The sequence below is a fragment of the Chiloscyllium plagiosum genome, chromosome 36 (genome assembly GCF_004010195.1).
Source record: "Chiloscyllium plagiosum isolate BGI_BamShark_2017 chromosome 36, ASM401019v2, whole genome shotgun sequence".
Classification (NCBI taxonomy): domain Eukaryota; kingdom Metazoa; phylum Chordata; class Chondrichthyes; order Orectolobiformes; family Hemiscylliidae; genus Chiloscyllium; species Chiloscyllium plagiosum.
The window spans coordinates 8,467,591-8,488,559 of NC_057745.1; the positions used below are offsets into that span (position 1 = coordinate 8,467,591).

Sequence of the window (20,969 nt, forward strand, 5' to 3'; positions counted from 1 at the left end):
AGAGACACACAGAGAGAGAGAGAGAGAGAGACACAGAGAGACAGACAGAGAGAGAGACAGAGAGACAGAGAGAGACAGACGTCAGGAGGTAAACCAAGGTTAATGTCAGTTTAACCCAACTCCTTAGCTCTGCATCAGTCACGCCCTTGTGTTCAGGATTTAGGGATTGGTGGCTTTTCCCTCCTTCTTCTTAAACAAAAAAAAGGGAAAAAAAGTTATAAATTAGTTCTACAGCATTTAACCTTGTCAGAGTTTTTCCCCCAAACTAATATTCAATTTATTTAGGTGATCAGTTTATTGCTTTCTCGAATTATTTTCCCCCTTCTGAAATTCATATTTCATGTTGCAGCAAACCTAATGTTTCTGAAATTTGCTCACCAAGCCCACAAGAGACCAAAATTGAATGGTGTATCCTGAATGCAAAATGTTTTGACCATCCTGATCAATACCAGTGTATAAATCAATTAAGGCAATGCCAGTTTTCCAGCCTTAACATTTTTGATTTTTGCTATTATACACTGTCTGAATCACAATCCGTTTTCAGCCATGAAATGGAATAATCAATGATAATGTCTTGCCTAAATACACAATGGTATGAAAAATGTGGTGCTGGAAAAACACAGCAGGCCAGGCAGCATCCGAGGAACAGGAGAATCGATGTTTTGGGCATAAGCCCTTCTTCAGGAATGAGGCTGGTGTGCCAAGCAAGCTAAGATAAAAGGTATTTAGTCATGTTCTAACTGGGCACAGGGCATCAAGCAAACTGTTGCGAAGACGTTGCACAAGAACGTAAAAATATGCCCACCCATACAATGGATGACATTTCAAGGGAACCAACTCTTCTCTTTTCCACTCAGCAGAGAATAAGAAAAAGTTGGCTTTATTGAGGGCGGAGGGGATTGGAATTTGAGGCTTCAAAGTTCAACTTGCATATCAACAGGCAACAGTTCAACAGGTAGGCAGCCCAGGATTCACTTACCGTGGGACAAACCTCTGGCCCAAGAGTAGCTATTCCTTTCTTTTCTGCATTTTGAACAAACATCACAATGTGTTTGTAGGTATGGTTGTAGAGTTTAGAGACCAAAAGATGCACCTTCATGTATTTCCCGATTGGCAACTTGGAAGAGTTGATGGTTTCTTCACTAGGTATAGCCTCATCTACAGTTCCGAAGAAATAGGAAGTGAGAATGAAACTACAGGTTTTGCTTTGATAAACGTTGTGTAACTATAAGCTCTGGAGAGTGGCTAGAATGCAACTTTCCCCATTTTGTAGGTTCCAGAGCAAAAGAAAGTAACTCAAGTACAACAGAGAAGAGATATTCGTGGTCAGAATCTCCTCTTCAATGTCAAAAAGGTAACAGCACACCATATTCAGGTGGTGCCTTGTGGTAGCCAAAATATCTACTGATAGATGGGATTCTGTGGTAGGATTGTTCAGCAAGTGCTGTCCAAAGTGTGCAAACGACTACATTAACAATCAATTTAAGGTAAATCAATTGTGTTCATAGCCTGGCTCATTTACAAATGCTAGATGGAACATGCACAGAGACCTGTTTTCTGTAAAAGGAATATGTTCAAGGTTTGCACCTCTTAAAATAAACTTAGAACTGGGGAGCCTCTAGTTCCCATTGCTTTCTCCACAGCAATACCTTGGCCACAGCTGAATTACCTACCAACCAGCACTTTTTTCTCCAGGAGTGCAGATAGTTACAATCGTTTCATATTAACAATCCTGCCATTTGCCCCAATGACAGCAAGACTCCAAACCTTAGCAACATCCCTCTTTTCAGCAAGCTTTTTAAACAGATTCCAATTAGTTGTTATAATAATTGGTTGTTCTGCACTTTGAAAGTGATATCAGTATTTTACTGCTGCTTTCATCATCAATGAAGGACAGACAGTCCATTACAGATTTCACTTAATAGAATGTATCGTTCTTTTAGTTCTCATGCAGCTTGTAAATGATTCACTCACAGGGTATTTCATGTTTATGCAAGTTACTAATATTACTCAAGTCTCCAAGGAAGTCCTTCAAGACAATTATGGTATACACATGGAACCAAAGTGTTATAGTGACTTTTAAAATACATTTTCTTCCATCACACTAGAGAAATGCCTCATAAATATGCATGCAATTCAAAAGGATACATCATCCATCTCTCCTCAAATCACTGGAGATTTAATAATGATGCTAGATAGATTATTTCATGTTGCATTAGAACTCCCCCTGGTTTTGCTCAACGTTGCAAAATTACAAACAACATTTTGTAACCTGTTAGCACATTCTCAACAAGCTTTGTAACTTGTGAATGCTTTAGGAGCAAATCCCAGTGGGAAACTGGCATGGAGCAGGACTAAAGAACTGGCAAAAATGAAAATCTAATTTGGTGGAGGTAGAAAACATTGGATCAACTCTTTGTTCACCAGTTACTAGTCTTGCATCCCCCTGATCAGAGAAACAGGGCCATAATATCAAACACAAATGACAGTATCTCTGGCAATGCAATACATCCTCAATGTTGTATCGAGAAGTCCAAAAAGGATCAAAAATAAAGGTAAATGGAAGATTAGGACAGCACATGGTTGGCATAAGGACAAAATACAGGCAAATGGGATTAAATTAATTGTGAAAATTGGGCATCATTGACAGGTTGGGCTGAAGGACCTGTTTTCATGCTGTAAACCTTCATGATTCTTCGGTTTTAAAAAGGTCCAGATTGCAATTATTCTTAATCAAGCAGTTCATAATGGTTAGAACATACCTCTGGACTAGGTGAGAGTTGAACCCTGACCTTCTGGCCCAGTCTACAATGCCCCAAATAGCCCTGACTGCACCGGATATTCCCAGGTAGTCTCCCACATCAGAGTCTGCTTATGTTCAGAGCTCAGGGGTATCAGACGAGTATGACAATAGCCAAACCGCAGTAAAAAATTAACCAAGGTCAATTTGCCTCAAATACAAAATTTTAAGTTGTCATCTAATTGGAGGTGATTATTTACCCTCTCAAAACCTTTAATCATCTTAAACAAAAAAGCTCTTTCCTACAGTGAGGGGGATATCCAGAGCAAAGAGTCTGTTCAGCGGATAGTATCAGAATGCATTTCTTCAAATAAAAAGATGTGGAAATTGGAACTCCCTCCCCTCAAAAAGCCCTTGAAACAAGGATCAATAGAAGATTTCAAAATAGAGTATTTTGTTAAGGGCTGTACAGGTCACTGGACTAAGGCAGGCAAATAGAATCAAAATAGAAACAGAATGGACAGGATGAAATATCTACTTTTGGTCTTCAGTGACTGGAGTTTAAACCTCAGATACATTGTGTCTCAACGTCAAAAAATTCCTATGGATGGTATTTTAACCCTTTGAGCCAGAACTTCCTTGTCTAAATTCTGCTCCTGTCTAAATGAATGCAGGTGCCACATTGCTAATATGGGCACACAGTACTGTGTGCACAATGCAATGATTTCTGACCTTTTTCTTATCAGGAGAAAGACAACAGTTGAAAACATTGGTCAGCATATCTGAGCCATATGCGTACTCTGATGTAGCTAACAGGGGTGACGGTAGTACAGTGATAGTATCATGAGAAAAGTAATCTATAAAGCCCCATGTAATGCTATATGAACACTGGGTTTAAATCTGATCACTGTTGGAACTTCAATTCAATTATTTAATCTAGAAATGAAAGGTAGTTTCATGGTCTCTATTACTGGATCAAGCATGGATTGTCATCATTGAAAAAACATAAACTAATTTGGTTCACCAAATTCCTTTCAGGGAAGGAAATCTACCTACTTTACCTGGTTTGGCTTAATGTGACTCCAGATCCAAAGACGACTCTTAACTGTCCTCTGAAATGCTATAAAAACCACTCAGTTCAAGCACAAGGAAGGGATGGACAAGGTGCTGGCCTTACCAACAGTACGCACATTCCAAGAAAGTAGAAAAAAAAACTGGGATTTTTGATTGGAGAAACCCTCTGATTGTAGATTAGACTCAAGCACAATGACAACACAGGAAGCCATTCAGTCTATGTTGGCTCTCCAAAAGAGCACTATCCCACACTCTTGTACTTTTTAACTCTGCAAACTTTCTCAGATAATTTCCCTTTGAAAGTCGCAACCGATTCGGTTTCCACCAACCAGTATATTTCTAACCCAAAATATGTACTTTAAATACAGCTAGATGAAAACTGCAAGAAATGTTTGAATACTATATCTGCCCAAAAATAAGAAGAGACAGTAGCTCTAGAGTTAATTATGATATTTGCATTCAGATGAAGCATCAATTCATCATTCGATTCCTAGAAGATATCACCCTCTTGTGGAAGGTCAAGGGATTTGGCTTTTCTCCTCCAAAGTTTGATGATAAGGTATAAGAGGCAAGGACTGATGTGAAATGCTATACAAACCAGACAAGGATAGATCACACCAATGTCATTCAGAGAGGCTCAGCCATGTTTGTACCTCAGTGTCACCTATCAAAAATACAGCATCAAATTCAGTTTGCATACTTCAAAAAAAATTGTTAACCAGCATCATATTTGATGTTAGTTCAAATGCAACTGAGGAGTTAGTTCTACTCCTGATATTGGATAAAGCACAGAAATTTTGTTTGCTTGTCAAAGTAGCAATCCCATTTTATTTTCATTCATTTTAAAAATGTTTCTTTTTGGTCTTAGCACTCCACTGGTTTTCATTCAAAAGGGACAACATTCCATAAGCAATCTTAGGATAGTTTAGACAAAAATCTATATCCACATCAACATTTAAATAGTTTTACAAATGACACTCCAGTTTGAACAACTTGCACAATAGCGCCATATCCATAGGAATAATCCATTCAATCCACATTGGCATATAGAACATCAACAAAAAATATTTGAAGTGTGAAGATTACTAAAATCAATTTATATTTATTAGTTTTTTCAGATCCCACGGCATATGCCTACTTTGATTATAATGATGTGGAAGCCTGCTGGGATTTCATACCCCACTCAAATTTGTCTATTGTGCTTCATGAAATCTTAGACTGAAAGGCCTATTTCTGCAGTGTATCAGATCAGCACCAGTGCTTCTCCACTCCACAAATCACCCAGTTTAATTCTATTCTTCAGGTCCAACCTCATACCCATCATCATGCCAGGTTAATTTAAGAAGCTGGTTTGCTTTTATATAGCGTTTCTGGACTTTGTTTCAAAAATAGTTACATTTCACTATATCCTTAAATTGAAGGAGAATATTTCGCCAAGCAACCCCATAAATTGTTTGTGCATTTTAGTCTAAACGGGAGTCTTGCTGCTATGAAAATGTTTTGCATTTCCCTCAGTGTAACCCGTATGATACACAAATTCCTTTCCAGCTCCACTGAAGACATTTTTTTCTGGAATATCCAAATACATATGCTCATCTGTGATGAATCAACACTGAACATTTTCCACTTCATTTTCTTCACATAATGGGTATCCAATATTGGACTCAAAGGTTTTATTTTAAATTCACTCATGAGATGTGGGTGTTGCTGACTAGTCAGCATTTATTGCCCAGCCTTATTTGCCCTTGAAGGTGGTGGTGAGTTGCTTTCTTCAACTGTTGCAAGTCCATGTGCTGTAGGTTGACCCACAATGCCCTTTAGGGAGAGAAGTCCAGGATTTTGACCCAGTGACACTGAAGAAATGGCAACAGATTTCCAAATCAGGATGGCAAGTGGTTTGAAAGTGGCTCATGGTGGTGGTTTTTCCCATGCATCTGCTGCTCTTCTCCTTCCAAATGGGAATGGTTTTGGTTGTGGAAGGTGCTGGGCACGATATGGACAAATGCAACATTATTTTCTCCCCTCTTGTAATGTAAGCCTAGAGATCAAATTTTTTTAAAAAAAAGACCTATTTGTTTGTGCTGCAACCATTATGCCTCCTGTATCTGGTCACCATGCTTCTAATTTTTCACCCAATTTAAAAGCTTAATATTTAATAAAAGGTTACCGTGGTTTCCTTTTTCACATTACATGGCACATTGTATGGAAGAAACTCAACAGAGATATAGGTTAAGAAATAGAAGTCTGTTTGTTCTGCAAGGTACTGTATTGAATAAATGGTAGCAGCTACGTAAATATCCATAGGAACATAAGAAAAAGAAGCAGGAATAGGTCAACTGGCCCTTCAAGCCATTCAATAAGATCATGGCTGATCTTTGTGGCCTCAGCTCCACTTACCCACCCTCTCACCATAACCCTTAAATTCCTTTACTGTTCAAAAAAAAAAAATCCTAGCTTGAAAAACATTCAATGAGGAAGCCTCAACGACTTCACTGGGCATGGAATTCCACAGATTCACAACCCTCTGGGTGGTGAAGTTCTTTCTCAATTCAGTCCTAAATCTGCTCTCCCTAATTTTGAGCTATGCCCTCTCGTGCTACTTTCACCCACCAGTGGAAACATCCTCTCTACTTCTATCTTATCTATTCCCTTCATAATTTTAGATTTCTTTAAGATCCCCCTCATTCTTCTAAATTGCAACGAATATAACCCCGGTGTACTCAGTCTCTCCTATTAAGCTAACCCCCTCAACTCCAGAATCAACCTAGTGAACCTCCTCTGCACCCATTCTACTGCCTGTACATCCTTTCTTAAGTAAGGAGACCAAAACTGCTCACATTACTCCAGGTGTGGCCTCACCAGCATCTATACAGCTGTAACATAACCTGCTTTTAAACTCAATCCCTTTTGCAACGAAGGACAAAAAATTCCATTTGCCTTTTTACATGTTACATGTACACACCAACCTTCTGTGATTCTTGCACAATGACACCCAGGCCCCACTGCACAGCAGCATGCTGGAATGCTTTACCATTCAAATAATAGTCCATTTACTATTATTCCTAACGAAATGGATGACTTCACACTTACTAGCATTGTACTCCATCTGCCAGACCTTTGCCCATAACTCCCTAAATACTAAGGTCCCGAAATGTGATCAGTACAGGCCAGATGCTTCATATTTCTGCACAGGGAGAGAAAGAAAATTGCTCGGAACCTTCCGGATTTTGAGCAGTAAAGGCCCTTAAAATCATTGAATGATACAGTACAGAAGGAGACTACTTAACGTGTTTTGCTAGCTCTTTGGTAAAGTGATCCAATGAAGACCACACCCCTGCTCTTTCCCCATACACCAGTGTAAGATTTTTTATTTAAAATCTTCAAGTATTCATTTAATTCTTTTTTAAAGACGTTACTATTGAAGTTTCCCAAGAGTGAGTAGTCCATGAAATCTTGAGATCAAATGTAAGAAAGTGACAAGGAAATGATTTTTGTGAAAACACTGAATAAAACGGATTCCTACCATTTCCATCTTCACTTGGCAAATAAAAGTCAGCTCGCTGCTGCGATCGGGATAAAGCAGCATTCATGTTGTTGGTTATTGATCTTCCAATTCCACTGCTCAGGACCAAAATCACACTTTCGTTAACAAAGACTTTCATTTTCTCAAATCTGCAGACGGCCACATTTACTGCTTTGTCAGAGACATGAAGGAAAGGATTGGTGACTTTATCCTTTATGCTTCTCATCTTCCCAACTGCCATTTCTTTCAGATCAGATGCAATCTGCAACAATATCACATACAGATATTGCCACATTCTAAATCCAAGTTAGTGCCATAAACAGAAGGAAATAATGGAAACAAGCAGAAAACAAAAAAAAAAATAAAAAGACCAAACCGAGTTTCTAAACGAATAGGGAAAGAAATGGGCTTTTCCAAAATGTTAATCTTTCTTTCCATTTTTTTCTATTATATGAATTATATGTATTTGCAGGATTTATTCTATCATTCCTTTTCCTTAATCCTACTTGTGATTCCTTGAAATTATACTTGTCAAAAACCACTAAATCCCCACAGAAGATCAATATTTGCAATCTTTCTTCTGTAAGAAATTATATTCTTAAGTGCAACTAAAAATGCTTCGCCAACCCCCCCCCCCCCAATCTTCTGGTGGACTTGGTTATGTTATGGATCCACCTGACCGCCATGTACATTCCTATATTCACTATTAAGTCAAACCCTTCAAAACGTAGTACATACACTGACACTGAAAGTGCGTTGATGTACTACAGTCCATCTAGGAAGCCCAAGTTGCTGTGGCAATGTGCTATTTTACATGCATACTGTAATATGGAATTATGATTAGCAGTAGTAGAGGATCCAACATAACTTACATCGGAACTGACTCCTGTTCTTACCACCTGCTGTTGCAAGGATTTACGGAGTCCTAATCCACGCACTCAACTGTGTTATGAATGTACCTTCTTTGACCATCATGTCCTGGGGGATGACTCAAACTCTGAGCTTCTGGCTCAGAAGCAGGGACACTACTCACTGCATCATAATGCAGTTTTTCAAATGTATAGGAGCCTTCATGTAAAACAAAAGGGAGACTTTCAGTTTTGGTAAGGGTGACACGGTGGTTAGCACTGCTGCCTCAGTGCCAGGGATCTGGGATTAATTCCACCCTTCAGCAACTGTATGGACTTTGCACATTTCCCCTGGGTCGGTGTGGGCTTCCTCCAGTTCCTTCCCACAGTCCAAAGATGTGCAGGTTAGAGTGGATTGGCCATGCTAAATTGCCCATAGTGTCCAGGGATGTGCAGGTTAGGTAGAGTATGGGAAATGCAAGGTTACAGGAGTAGGGGTGGGTCTGGGTGGGATGCTCTTTGGAGGGTCAGTGTGGACTCAATGGGTCGAATGGCCTGCTTCCACACCATAGGGATTCTATGATTCTAAAAACTATGCAATATTTGAAATTTCAAAACTCTCAATAAGTTGTTATTGTTTATAGCTGTGATCATATTGAAAGACTGATACTCACTTTTGTGGAGTCCTTGTGAACTACAGGAAATTTCTCCTCGAGATGGTCAAGTCCTTTACAGGCATAATCATTGACAACTGCAACTGTAAGCCATAATATTCCTGGTCATCACATGTATGGGACTCTATTATACCAAAACTCAGCATTATGTATGGGTAATACTTATTCTAATGTTAAAAGGAGCAGATTTGGAACTAAAAGTATTCTTGGACAATTATGTGTTGCGTCTGCGTGATGTGGGAGCTGTTGGATCCCACCGTGGTTCATACTGGCCACACTTGTAGCAAGTGTTGGTTACTTGAGGAACTTCTGCTCAGGAGTTGATGAGCTGGAGTCTGAGCTTTGAACATGGCAATTCACCAGGGAGGGATACTGTGCTTCAGGAAGCAGTCATATCTCTTAGGTTAACTACCTCGAATTTGGTCAGGAGTCAAGGACAGAAGGGTGTGACTACAAGCGAGGCAGGTGGAGGGATCCAGGAAGTGAACCTCAGCCATTGAGCTTGTCTAATAGATTTAAGATTCTTCCCCTGTATGGATGAGATGGGTGCTGCAGGGAGGATAGGCAAACTGACCACAACGCCATGGTATAGGGAGTTATTCAAGATGGAAAAAAAAAAAGTGGAATGTAGTTGTAATCAGGGAAGGTGTAGTCAGGGGAATAGACAAAGGTCTCTGTGGGAAGGATCAAGAATCCCAAAGACTGTGTTGCCTGTCTGGTGACTGGGTTCAGGATTAGATTCCCTACAGTGTGGAAACAGGCCCTTCAGCTCAACAAGCCCACACAGACCCTCAGACAAGTAACCCGGCGTCACGGTGGCTAGCATTGCTGCCTCACAGCACCAGGGACCCAGGTTCCATTCCCACCTCTGGTGGAGTTTGCACCTTCTCCCAGTGTCTGTGTGGGTTTCCTCTGGGTGCTCCAGTTTCCTCCCACAATCCAAAGATGTGCAGGTTAGGTGAACTGGTCATGCTAAATTGCCCATAGTATTAGGTGTATTAGTCAGGGGTAAATATAGGGCAAGGGAATGGGTCTGGGTGGGTTACTCTTCAGAAGGTCGGTATGGACTTGGGTCAAATGGCCTGTTTCCATACTGTAGAGAATCTAATTAACCCACCCAGACCCACTTCCATCTGACTAATGCACCTAACACTATGGGCGATTTAGCCTGGCCAATTCACTTGGAGGAGAAAGTGAGGACTGCAGATGCTGGAGATCAGAGCTGAAAATGTGTTGCTGGAAAAGCGCAGCAGGTCAGGCAGCATCCACGGAACAGGAGAATCGACGTTTCGGGCATAAGCCCTTCTTCAGGAAGGGCCCTTCCTGAAGAAGGGCTTATGCCCGAAACGTCAATTCTCCTGTTCCCTGGATGCTGCCTGACCTGCTGCGCTTTTCCAGCAACACATTTTCAGCAATTCACTTGACCTGCACATCTTTGGAAACTGAAGCTCCCGGAGGAAACCTCACGCAGACACTGGGAGAATGTGCAGTCACCCGAGGCTAGAATTGAACCTAGGTCCCTGGTGCTGTGAGGTAGCAGTGCTAACCACTGAGCCACCATGCCACTCCTAGGCTAGAGGGGGAAACAGGAAAGATCTAATTGTCAAGATCCACATAGGAACGAAGAACATAGGTAGGAAGAGGAAAGAGGCTCTGCTGTGGAAAAATGAACAGCTTGGGGCTAAATTAAAAAGCAGAACCAAAAAGGGTAATCATCTTGGGATTACTTTCCGAGCCATGACCTAATTGGCACAGGGTCAACAAGATTAAAGAGGTGGTATGGGAGAAATGGATTCAAATCCATGGGATATTAGCACAAATACTGGAGAAGGAAGGAGCTTTACTTTTTAAAATGGGACAGGCTCCACCTGAATCATGCCAGGATCAGAGTCCTGATGAATTGCATAACTCGGGCCGTGAATAGGGCTTTACACTAAATACCCTATAGTGGGGAAAGGGTTGGGCAGAGTGGGAGGGTGGGGCAGGGTGGTCTCGTTACTTGGAAAATTACAAAAATCAGAAGATAAAAGAGAAGATAAGATTGCAGGTCAGCACTGGGGTTGATTGTAAATAAAAAAGGACGTGACCAAACACGTGAAGGGCATTGTATCAAGAAACCATAGAAGTGTAGGGAAACTCAATAATAGAACAAACTTAAAGGCTTTGTGTCTTAATGCACAAAGCACTCGTAATAAGATAGATGAACTGACAATGCAAATTGAGGTAAATAAAAAGGATCTCATAGCCATTATACAAACATGGTCTGGGAACTTACCATTCAGGGATATTTAACATTTTGGAGAGACAAGAGGGATGAAATGGGTGGTGCGGTAGCACTGTTAGTAAGAAATTAAATAAGGATGATTGAGAGAAATGATCTTGGCTTGGATGATGTACAGTCCCTCAGGGCAGAGGTAATAAACAGCAAGGAAACGAAGGCATTGATAGGAATATAGTGTACAGATCCCAAAACAGTAGTCGCACTCTGGGATAGGCTATAAAAATAAATAAATAGGAGGATGCAAGAAGAATACAGGAATAATTATGGTGACTTTAATCTTCATGTTGATTGGGTTAATCAAATTGCAAAAGGGTAGTTATGACAGCAAATTCAGAGCGCATTAGGAATAGTTTCCTAGAGCAAAATGTCATTGAGCCAACCAGGGAACAGGCTGTCCTAGACCAGATAATGGGTAACGAGGCAGGTTTAATAAATGACCCAAGTAAAAGACTGCCTAGGAGATAGTGATCATAACATGATTAATTTAATATTCTGTTCAAGAGTGAGAAGCCAGTGTTGGGAACTACTGTGTTTAAGTTAAAGAGAAGGTAATTACAATGAAATGAGGATGGAGCTAGCTAAAATGAATTGGGTGGATGGATCGGCAGGAATGGCAGTAGGTAAACAGTAGCAAATACATGGGGAGTTAATTAATGACTCTCAGCAATCAATTTGCATAGACATATTGATAGTTTAAGTACTGAGCAAAAAGTTGGCAAATGGAGTATACATGAGGGAAAATGTAAAGTTTTCATTTTGGAAGGGAGAGCAAAATAACAGAGTCTAAAACAGAAACAGAAGAGAGAAAGCAGAGCAGTGACCTCCATTCTGAAGTTCAGGAGTACTGAAGAAAGGTAGTTGAACCTGAAAGTTTAACTGCTTTCTTTCCACAAGTGCTGCCAGACCTGCTGAGTTTCTCCAGCTATTTCAGATTTCCTCATCTACAGCGTTTTTGTTTGAAGAACAGAATATTTAAATGGAGATAAATTACAGAAAGCTGCAATATAAAGGGACATGGGGGTTATTGTGGACAAAACGCAGAAAGCTAGCAAAGGTGGCAGGTACTCAGGGAGGCTAATGAATGTTTGCCCTCATTTCAACGATGTTGGAGTGTAAGAATAGGGAAGGCTTACCATGTTTATACAAGGTGCTGGTTAGACCACACATTGAGTAATGAGCAGTTGTGGTCCCCTTATCATTTCATTGGAGACATTCAGAGAAGGTTCACTAGGATGATGTCTGACATGGAGGGATTGTCTTATAGGCAAAGGCTAAATACAGTGGAACACTACTTACTGGAGTTTAAAAGAATGAGAGGTGATCTCATTGAAGCATATAGGATTTTTAAGGGGCTTGACAGGGTAAATGCTGAGATTTTTCCAAGAGGGGAAACACTTTAGAACCAGATGGTGTAGTCGCAGAATAAAAGGGGCATCAATTTAAGACTCAGGTAACTTGAAGAAACTGCTTTTCTCAGAAAGTGGAGTGTCTTTGGGACTCCTTGTGACAAACAACTGTAGAGGCTATGTCCTTCTGTATATTTAAGTCTGAGGTCAATAGATTCTTGATCAGTCCGAGATTTCAAAGATTATGGGGGAAAAGGCTGGAAAGTAGACATCAGGAGTGTTGGATCACCCTTGATCCTACTATAGAACCAGAATCATAGATTCACTGCAATGGGGAAGCAGGCCATTCAGCCCATCAAGTCCACACTGACCCTTCAAAGAGCATCCCACCCAGACCCACCCCAGCTCTATAACCCTGTGGCCAATCCATTTAACTTGCACATCTGTGGGAGGAAACCAGAGCACCTGCAGGAAACCCATACAGACACAGAGAACGTGCAACTTCCAAACAGACAGTCACTGGAGAGTGGAAGTGAACCCAGGTTTCTGGCACTGTGAGGCAGCAATGCTAACCATGGAGCCACTGTACCACCCTATTGCGTTGTGGAGCAGGCTCAAGGGGACGAAAGATTACCCCCATTCCTATTTTTCATGGCGACTTACAATGGTTAAGAAGTTAGAAGAACTTTGTTCACTAAGAATACACGCAGGGCCATGGACAGAAGTCATGTGCCCTAGTACTGTTCATGGCCAAGACCCTCAGCCTGACCCCAGAACAGTGCTAGGGACCCCGGGTCAATTCCTGCCTCAGGCTGCTGCCTGAATGGAATTTGCACGTTCTCCCAGTGTCTGCATGGGTTTCCGCCAGGTGCTCCGGTTTCCTCCTACAGTCCAAAGGCGAGCAAGTTAGGTGGACTGGCCGTGATAAATTGCCCGCAGTGTTCAGGGGATACGTAGGCTAGTTGAATTAGCCATGAGAAATGCAGGGTTACAGGGATAGAGTGGGGGATGGGTCTGGGTGGGATGCTCTTCAGAGGGTTGGCCTGTTTCCACACTGTAGGGATTCCATAAAACAACAGAGAGCCGCAGGGCCTGATTTTGGGAGCCCGGAGTTTCTGTTATTATGTACTCTGAGGAATCCTGAGGAAAGTAAGGCTTTAGCACACAGGCCTTGTAATATAAAAGGTGAGGTTCACCTAAAAGTTGATAAAGTCAAAAACCAATCAAGGTAGCAAGTGGCAAAACCCAGTTATATCTGTTCTAAACAGATAATTCAGTTCAGTCAAAATCAACCAGAACAAAATAAAAGCATCACTACTTGTTTCTGAAGAAATCAAAGGCTGACAACACTCTGAAGACAAGCAGAAGTGTGAGGGAGAGAGATTAGAAACGCAAGACTATTAATTCAGGCAGATTCCTATACAGTTAGTTTTTCTATAACGTGATGGTTGTGTTCTTGCACAACGCTACATTATAGGAAAAATCACGCTTTAGAAACAGCACTTAAAGTGTTGGTGATGTAATCGCGTTACAGCCAGTGCACATTTTAAAAGTTGACGCTTTCCAAATAGTATCTGTAATTTGTCAATCACGTTACAGCAGGTTCACGTTGAGAAAATGCACATTATACAGCAGAATGACCTGTACTGAGCACAAGGTTTGTTTCATAATTCGTATCACCTTACTTTGAGGTTGAAGCTTCTCAAGAACTGGTCGGATGCTTTTCAGAGCTATAACTGCGGTTCTCTTTATTCCTTTCTCAGAAACCTCCCAAACTGATGCAACAACAGGATACTTGTCCTTGGTTTTGTTATAAACATTACGGAAGGAGTTGCAAGTGGAACTTACTGCCATCAGGCTGCTGAACCTCTGTATGAAGTTCCTCTAAAATGTAAAAAAGGAACGAGAGACAAGTTTCATTGATTTATTACTGTCACAAGTACCGAGATATCGTGAAAAAGTATTGTCTTACGTGTTAAATAGGTAGTTTATACTATAAAAGTGCATCAGGGTAACAGAACAGAGTGCAGGATACAGTGTTACAGCTACCAAGAAGGTGCAGAGAGAGATCCTTCTTAACATTAAAAGAGGTTGATTCAAAAGTCTGATAATAGCGGGGAAGCTGCTCTTTCTGAATTTGTTTGTACGTGTACAGAAACATTTATATTCTCTGCCTGATGGAAGAGGCTGGAAGAGAGTATAATCAGGATGGGAGGGGTCTTTGATTCTGTTGGTTGCTTTCCCCAGGCAGTAGGAAGTACCAATGGAGTCCATGATCAATGGGAGGCTGGCTTGTATGATGGATGGAGCTGTGTTCACAACTCTCTAGTTTCTTTGGTCTTGAGAAGAACGGTTGCCATACCACACTATGATGCAACCAGATAGGATGCCTTCTATGGTGCATCTATAAAAATGAGGTGTTATGTTTTGATATGCAAATTGATTACTTTTAACATTTAAACAACTGTTAATGCTACATATAGTTGTTTAGGCTGGGACTTGAGAACCAATTTACTATTAATAATGTCAGAAGTTCCTGCTACAACACCCCCATTGCACTTCAAGCATTAAGATGGTTTACTCAAGCTCGTGGTGAAGAGCTAATGCTAATCGAAATATCAACAGTCGATTTTGCTTTAATGTGGTAGTTCCATTCTCATGCAACCGTGTGATAAGAAAATCGCATAATCACAGCACCATTTAAATCAATGGGGCTGGAATCGCGTTATAACCAATACATACTTGAAACATTTGTGCTTTGGAAACAGTGTCCCTAATTCATCAATCATAATACAGCAAATTCACATTAATGAAACACATGTTGTAGCGGAACGACCTGAATTTCTTCCCTGGCATCCAGTGACAGTGTAGCTTGTATAATGTTCTTTCTTACCCGACTTGTCATGCAATTGCTTTGCCCATCTTCAGACATGATGGTAACCTGTAAATAGTAAGTGCACATCCTTTTTAAGTCTAAAAGCAAACTTCGATGGATGCAGGAGATTTGAAACAGAAACATGATAATACAGAATTATGGTCTGTGGAGGGAGAAAGAGAGTTAATTTCTCAAGTTACATGACTTTTTCAGAAATCTACATCTATGTCCTATTACCAACATCTGAAGCAGAGAGAAATAACATCACTGGACATATTTAAATGACTACATCCTTAGAAGACAGTACCATAGCAATGAGATTAGTCTGCAATTGCTAGGTAAAATAGTGCGCAGTTTGCAGAGGCTGACGCCTAAAATAAAGGTGAAGTAAATTAAGGTATAGCATTCCAGTGTGGTATTGTACTGGTGACGAAAAGATGTATGTGGATTATAACCTTCTAATCCATTGTAACGGGGGACCCTGGAGAGAGAGAGAGAGAGAGAGAGAGAGAGAGAGAGAAGTAGATAGCATGTTAGTTGAGACCACCAGTGAGCCTGATGTCAGTGGTGGGCAAGTTGTTGGAGGGAATCCTGAGGGACAGAATGTACATGTATTTGGAAAAGCAAGGACTGATTAAGGCTAGTCAACATGGCTTTGTGTGTGGGAAATCACGTCTCACAAACTTGATTGAGTTGTTTGAAGAAAGAAAGAGGATTGATGAGGGCAGAGCGGTGGAAGTGATCTAAATGGACTTCAGCAAGGTGATAGACAAAGTTCCCCATAGGAGCCTGGTTAGATCTCAAGGAATACAGGGAGAACTAGTCATTTGGATACAGAACTGGCTCAAAGGTAGAAGACAGAGGGTGGTGGTGGAGGGTTGTTTTTTCCTGTGACGATGTAGAGTGCCACAAGCATCAGTGCTGGGTCCTCTACTTTTTGTCATTTATATAAATGATTTGGATGTGAACATAAGAGGTATAGTTAGTAAGTTTGCTGATGACACCAAAATTGGAGGTGTAGTGGACAGCAAAGATTACAACAGGATCTGGACCAGATGAGCCAATGGACTGAGAAATGGCAGATGGAGTTTAATTTAGATAAATGCGAGGTGCTGCATTTTGGGAAAGCAAATCTCAGCAGCACTGATACACTTAATGGTAAGGTCCTAGGGAGTGTTGCTGAACAAAGAGATCTTGGAGTGCAGGTTCATAGCTTTTTGAAAGTGGAATCACAGGTAGATAGGATAGTGAAGAAGGCGTTTGGTATGCTTTCCTTTATTGGTCAGAGTATTGAGTTTAGGAGTTGGGAGGTCATGTTGCGGCTGTATAAGACATTGGTTAGGCCACTTTTGGAATATTGTGTGCAATTCTGATCTCACTCCTATCGGAAGGTTGTTGTGAAACTTGAAGGTGTTCAGAAGAGATTTACAAAAATGTAGCCAGGGTTGGAGGATTTGAGCTATAGGGAGAGGTTGAATAGGTTGGGGCTGTTTTCCCTCGAGCGTCGGAGGCTGAGGGTGACCTTATAGAGGTTTTTAAGATCATGAGGGTCATGGATAGGATAAATAAACAAAGTCTCTTCCCTGGATGGGGGAGTCCAGAACTAGAGGATGTAGGTTTAGGGTGAGAGGAGAAAGATATAAAAGAGACCTAAGGGGCAACTTTCTCACGCAGAGGGTTACGTGTATGGAATGAGCTGCCAGAGGAAGTGGTGGAGGCTAGTACAATTGCAACATTTAAAAGGCATTTGGATGGGTATATGAATAGGAAGGGTTTGGAGGGATATGGGCCGGGTGCTGGCTGGTGGGACTAGATTGGGTTGGAATATCTTGTCGGCATGGACGGGTTGGACCAAAGGGTCTGTTTCCATGCTGTACATCTCTATGACTCTACTGCAGGGGTAACTAAGGGATTTATTCCTTTTTTTTTTAATTTATCTGTTATCAATCTAGGGTTGGGGAGGGCGAAGGTGAGTGAAGTAAAAAGAGGGGTCATCATTAATGAAATTATTTTATGCATCAGAATCATAGAATCCTTCCAGTGCAGATAGAGGCCCATCAAGTCTACACTGACATTCTGACAAGCATCCCACCCAACCCTGTCCATTTCCCATTGGTGAGGGGAGCAGAGGTTGGTGGCATACTGATAATTTCAGTGGGCAAAAGGAAGTACTATAGATGCTGGAGATCAGCCCTTCAGTCCTGGAGGCCTTTTGCCCGAAACATCGATTTTCCTGCTCCTGAGATGCTGCATGACCTGCTGTGCTTTTCCAGCACCACACTCTTGATAATTTCACTAATCTAGTAATCCAGAATCTGAGTTTATAGGTCATAGCATATCAAGTGATGAAACCTGAATCCAAAGATCTGGAATAAAAAAGCTGATGACCACTATTAATTGTTGTAAAAACCCATCTAGTTCACTCATATCATAGAATCAATCGTAGAACCCTTACAGTGTGGAAGCAGGCCATTTGACCCATCAAGTCTATAGTGTCCCTCAGAACAGCATCCCACCCAGACCCATGGATTAACTAGTTCATTCAAATCATTGTGCTTTCTAGGACCATGTCATGTGCAAACTTTGCAGTTGATGATGGCTACACTTTAAAAGTAATAATAGGTTAAGAAGAAATTTGAAACAGCCAGGGACATACCAGAAAGCATTTTATGAACACAATATATTTCACTTGATGGGGAATGGCCGCCACAGAATCAAAATTGGGATTGGTTCACCATAAATTTGGAGGAGGTTAGAACTTTGACGAGTTGAAAAAATGGTCAAAGTGGGGCATGCACAGAGTACTCAAATAGGACCTTTGCATTGAGAAAGATTGAATGGACTAGAACCAATCTGCTATTGTAATGGAGGTACAGAGCAAGGAAAGGGACAAATAATCAAAGTTAATAAAGTGGACGTCGAGCAAGCCAAACACTCAAAATGGAGAGACATCAAGGAGTAGTGATAGAGCATCCAAATGAATTCAACAACTTGTCTTACCATAGCAGCCCCGCAGGTCAAAAATATTGGCTGTTTGTGGACTCTATTTAAATATATAATTAAGAACATTAAAATAGACAATTTGAGCCGATGGCTGTATGCTCCAAAGTCCTTAAGCTTCATCATTTAATCACTATTTTGCACGCACCCCTTTGAGGAATTCTGACTTCGATCAAACGCAGGCAACTTCAAGGATTGTAGACACAAAGCTATTCCCAAGCTTGCAGAGAAATATTTACAAAGCTTTGACCCTAAAAGAAGCCCACGCGAATGGAATCAGCGCCGTACAGTCCGGCAAACTAGATATCGTTAAAGGCAAACTCACTTCCCTTCAGAAGTTGGGGCAATCTCATTGCACAAAAGCATGCAACTGGAAAATAACAGAGAAATGTTCAGTAGTGTTTAAATCATGGATTTACTCAACAGTGGGGATGGGAAGGACTGAGCCCACAAAACCGGACGCTTGCTTTGTTTTTGCTCCTAAAAGGTTCTGACTGTCCCCAAATACTCACAGTTCAGCGATATCCCAGCAAGGAATTACAATCAAACCGTGCGGAGTAACGAAAGAAACCTCCCTCCATCCTGAAATTAAATAGCATGTGGAGCCCACCCCTCCACGCCCATTGGACAGCACCGCTATCTGTTACAATTGCTGGCAGGGCTGCTCTTCAAATAAAATCATTAATTATTGCTATTATAATCCTACACAGAAGGAATAAAAAAGGTGATGTCCTTACTTCTGTGTTTATATCTCACCCTGGCCTGGAGGGGTGTTAAAATTAAAGCGCTGTTGAAGTAGAGTCCCTTCCTCTGGGCTAGAAGGTCGAGGTGTCAGTCTAGCCTCTGTATGTGATGGAAACTGAGGTGTCATACAGGTTGAATAAAATAAAGCAGTGAATAATTAATAATCAATAATTTTTATCATTCTAATTCTTCTCTTGAATTGTGTGCGTAAGAAATAAAGGGGATATTGTGGCAAAGTAATACTGTCCCTGCTTCTGGGTTCAAGTCCCACCTGCAATGAAAACATTTCATGACCTGCCTGAACAGGTCGATAAAGTTTTTTGTTTTAAAATGAGGGATGTAAACTTGATGCTGTCAAATTAGACAAAAACAAACAGTGGAGAATGGGAAGCAGGTTACATTTTGAGTACCAGTGCAATTTCCGGAGATCAGTTAGCAAGAAATAAAAACAGGACGTGCTGGTTTGGCAGCATCTGTGGAGAGAGGAATAGAGTTTATTGTTTAGGCCTGTGATCTGAAACATTAACTCTTTCTCTCTCCACAGATAGGTGTCACATCTGACCTGCTAAGGGTTTCCAACATTTTCTGCATTTGTTTCAGATCCCCAGTATCCATAGTACTCTTTGAGGAGAAAGTGAGGTCTGCAGATGCTGGAGATCAGAGCTGGAAATGTGTTGCTGGAAAAGCGCAGCAGGTCAGGCAGCATCCAGGGAACAGGAGAATAGACGTTTCGGGCATAAGCCCGAAGAAGGGCTTCCTGAAGAAGGGCTTATGCCCGAAACGTCGATTCTCCTGTTCCCTGGATGCTGCCTGACCTGCTGCGCTTTTCCAGCAACACATTTCCAGCTCCATAGTACTCTTAGCTAACAAGTTACGAGGGCATTAGAAGATGGAAAACAAAATGCTAGGTAAAGGAACATTGTTTTCTTTTCATTCATACACAGGATGTGGATAACACTGGCTTGACCAGCATTTATTGCGCATCCCTAATTAACCAGACAACAGTTAAGAGTCATCCATATTGCTGGTGGTCTAGAGTCACATGTAGGTCAGACCAGGTAAGGATGACATTTCCAAAATGACAGCAAATTGTGGCAACAGAACATTTCTCACTGTGTTTCCCTAATATATATGACAATAAATCATTCATTCCCTAATGGACATTAGCGAACTAGATGAGTTTTTTCTCCAACAATTGACAATGATTTCCTAATCATCATTAGATTATTAATTCCAGATTTTTTATTAAATTCAAGTTCCACTATCTGCCATGGCAGAATTGGAACCCAGGTTCCCAGGACATTACCTTAGTCTCTTGATTAATAATATACCAATAATAGCACTGGGTCGTTATTTCCCATTATTCTTCCCTATCAGAGGAAAGGGTATCATCAATAGACTTTTCCAGCGGCCATTCTGATATGCCAGCTCAGTTAAACTGATACAGAAATATTGCAGCTGAAGATACACAGACCCACAGATGCTGACAGGCCTGCTGAATAATTCCATCGTTGACCCTTTTTACAGCTCAAAACAACATTGCCAGGGAGATTGAAAGATTGTATTCCCCTCCAATTTCATTTCTATGGGTATCATCTGTCATGAGAATAGATCATGAAAACAAATTACTTATGGAAAACAAATTACTTATGGATGTACTGAAATCTTAAGTAGAAAATGTTTTTAAAATGATGGATATATAGGTGAAAAGATGGCTGAGAATGTGAATTCAGAGGCTGTTGGAAACACCCCCTGGTGATTACATTGCATCCTGAAAGGAACCATGAAATGTCACAGCTGACTAATTAGATTAGATTACAGTGTGGAAACAGGCCCTTCGGCCCAACAAGTCCACACCGACCCG

General features: G+C 41.0%; 1 protein-coding gene across 3 annotated transcripts in view; it reads right to left on the reverse strand.

The window, feature by feature from the left end:
• Nucleotides 1-18,960, reverse strand: part of plin1 (perilipin 1) — a 40,225-nt gene extending 21,265 nt beyond the window's left edge. For 2 of the 3 annotated variants that reach the window (XM_043677233.1, XM_043677231.1), the window contains exons 1-6: nt 18,362-18,499; nt 15,380-15,427; nt 14,172-14,370; nt 8,860-8,942; nt 7,338-7,599; nt 980-1,158 (exon numbers count right to left, since the gene is read on the reverse strand). In XM_043677233.1, the coding sequence (XP_043533168.1) occupies nt 980-1,158; nt 7,338-7,599; nt 8,860-8,942; nt 14,172-14,370; nt 15,380-15,427; nt 18,362-18,487 (897 nt within the window). In that variant the 5' untranslated portion in view covers nt 18,488-18,499. Of the gene's footprint in view, nt 1-979; nt 1,159-7,337; nt 7,600-8,859; nt 8,943-14,171; nt 14,371-15,379; nt 15,428-18,361; nt 18,500-18,873 lie in introns of those variants that run through there. The other variant, XM_043677232.1, reaches the window with a different exon arrangement.
• Nucleotides 18,961-20,969: the final 2,009 nt, after the last annotated feature.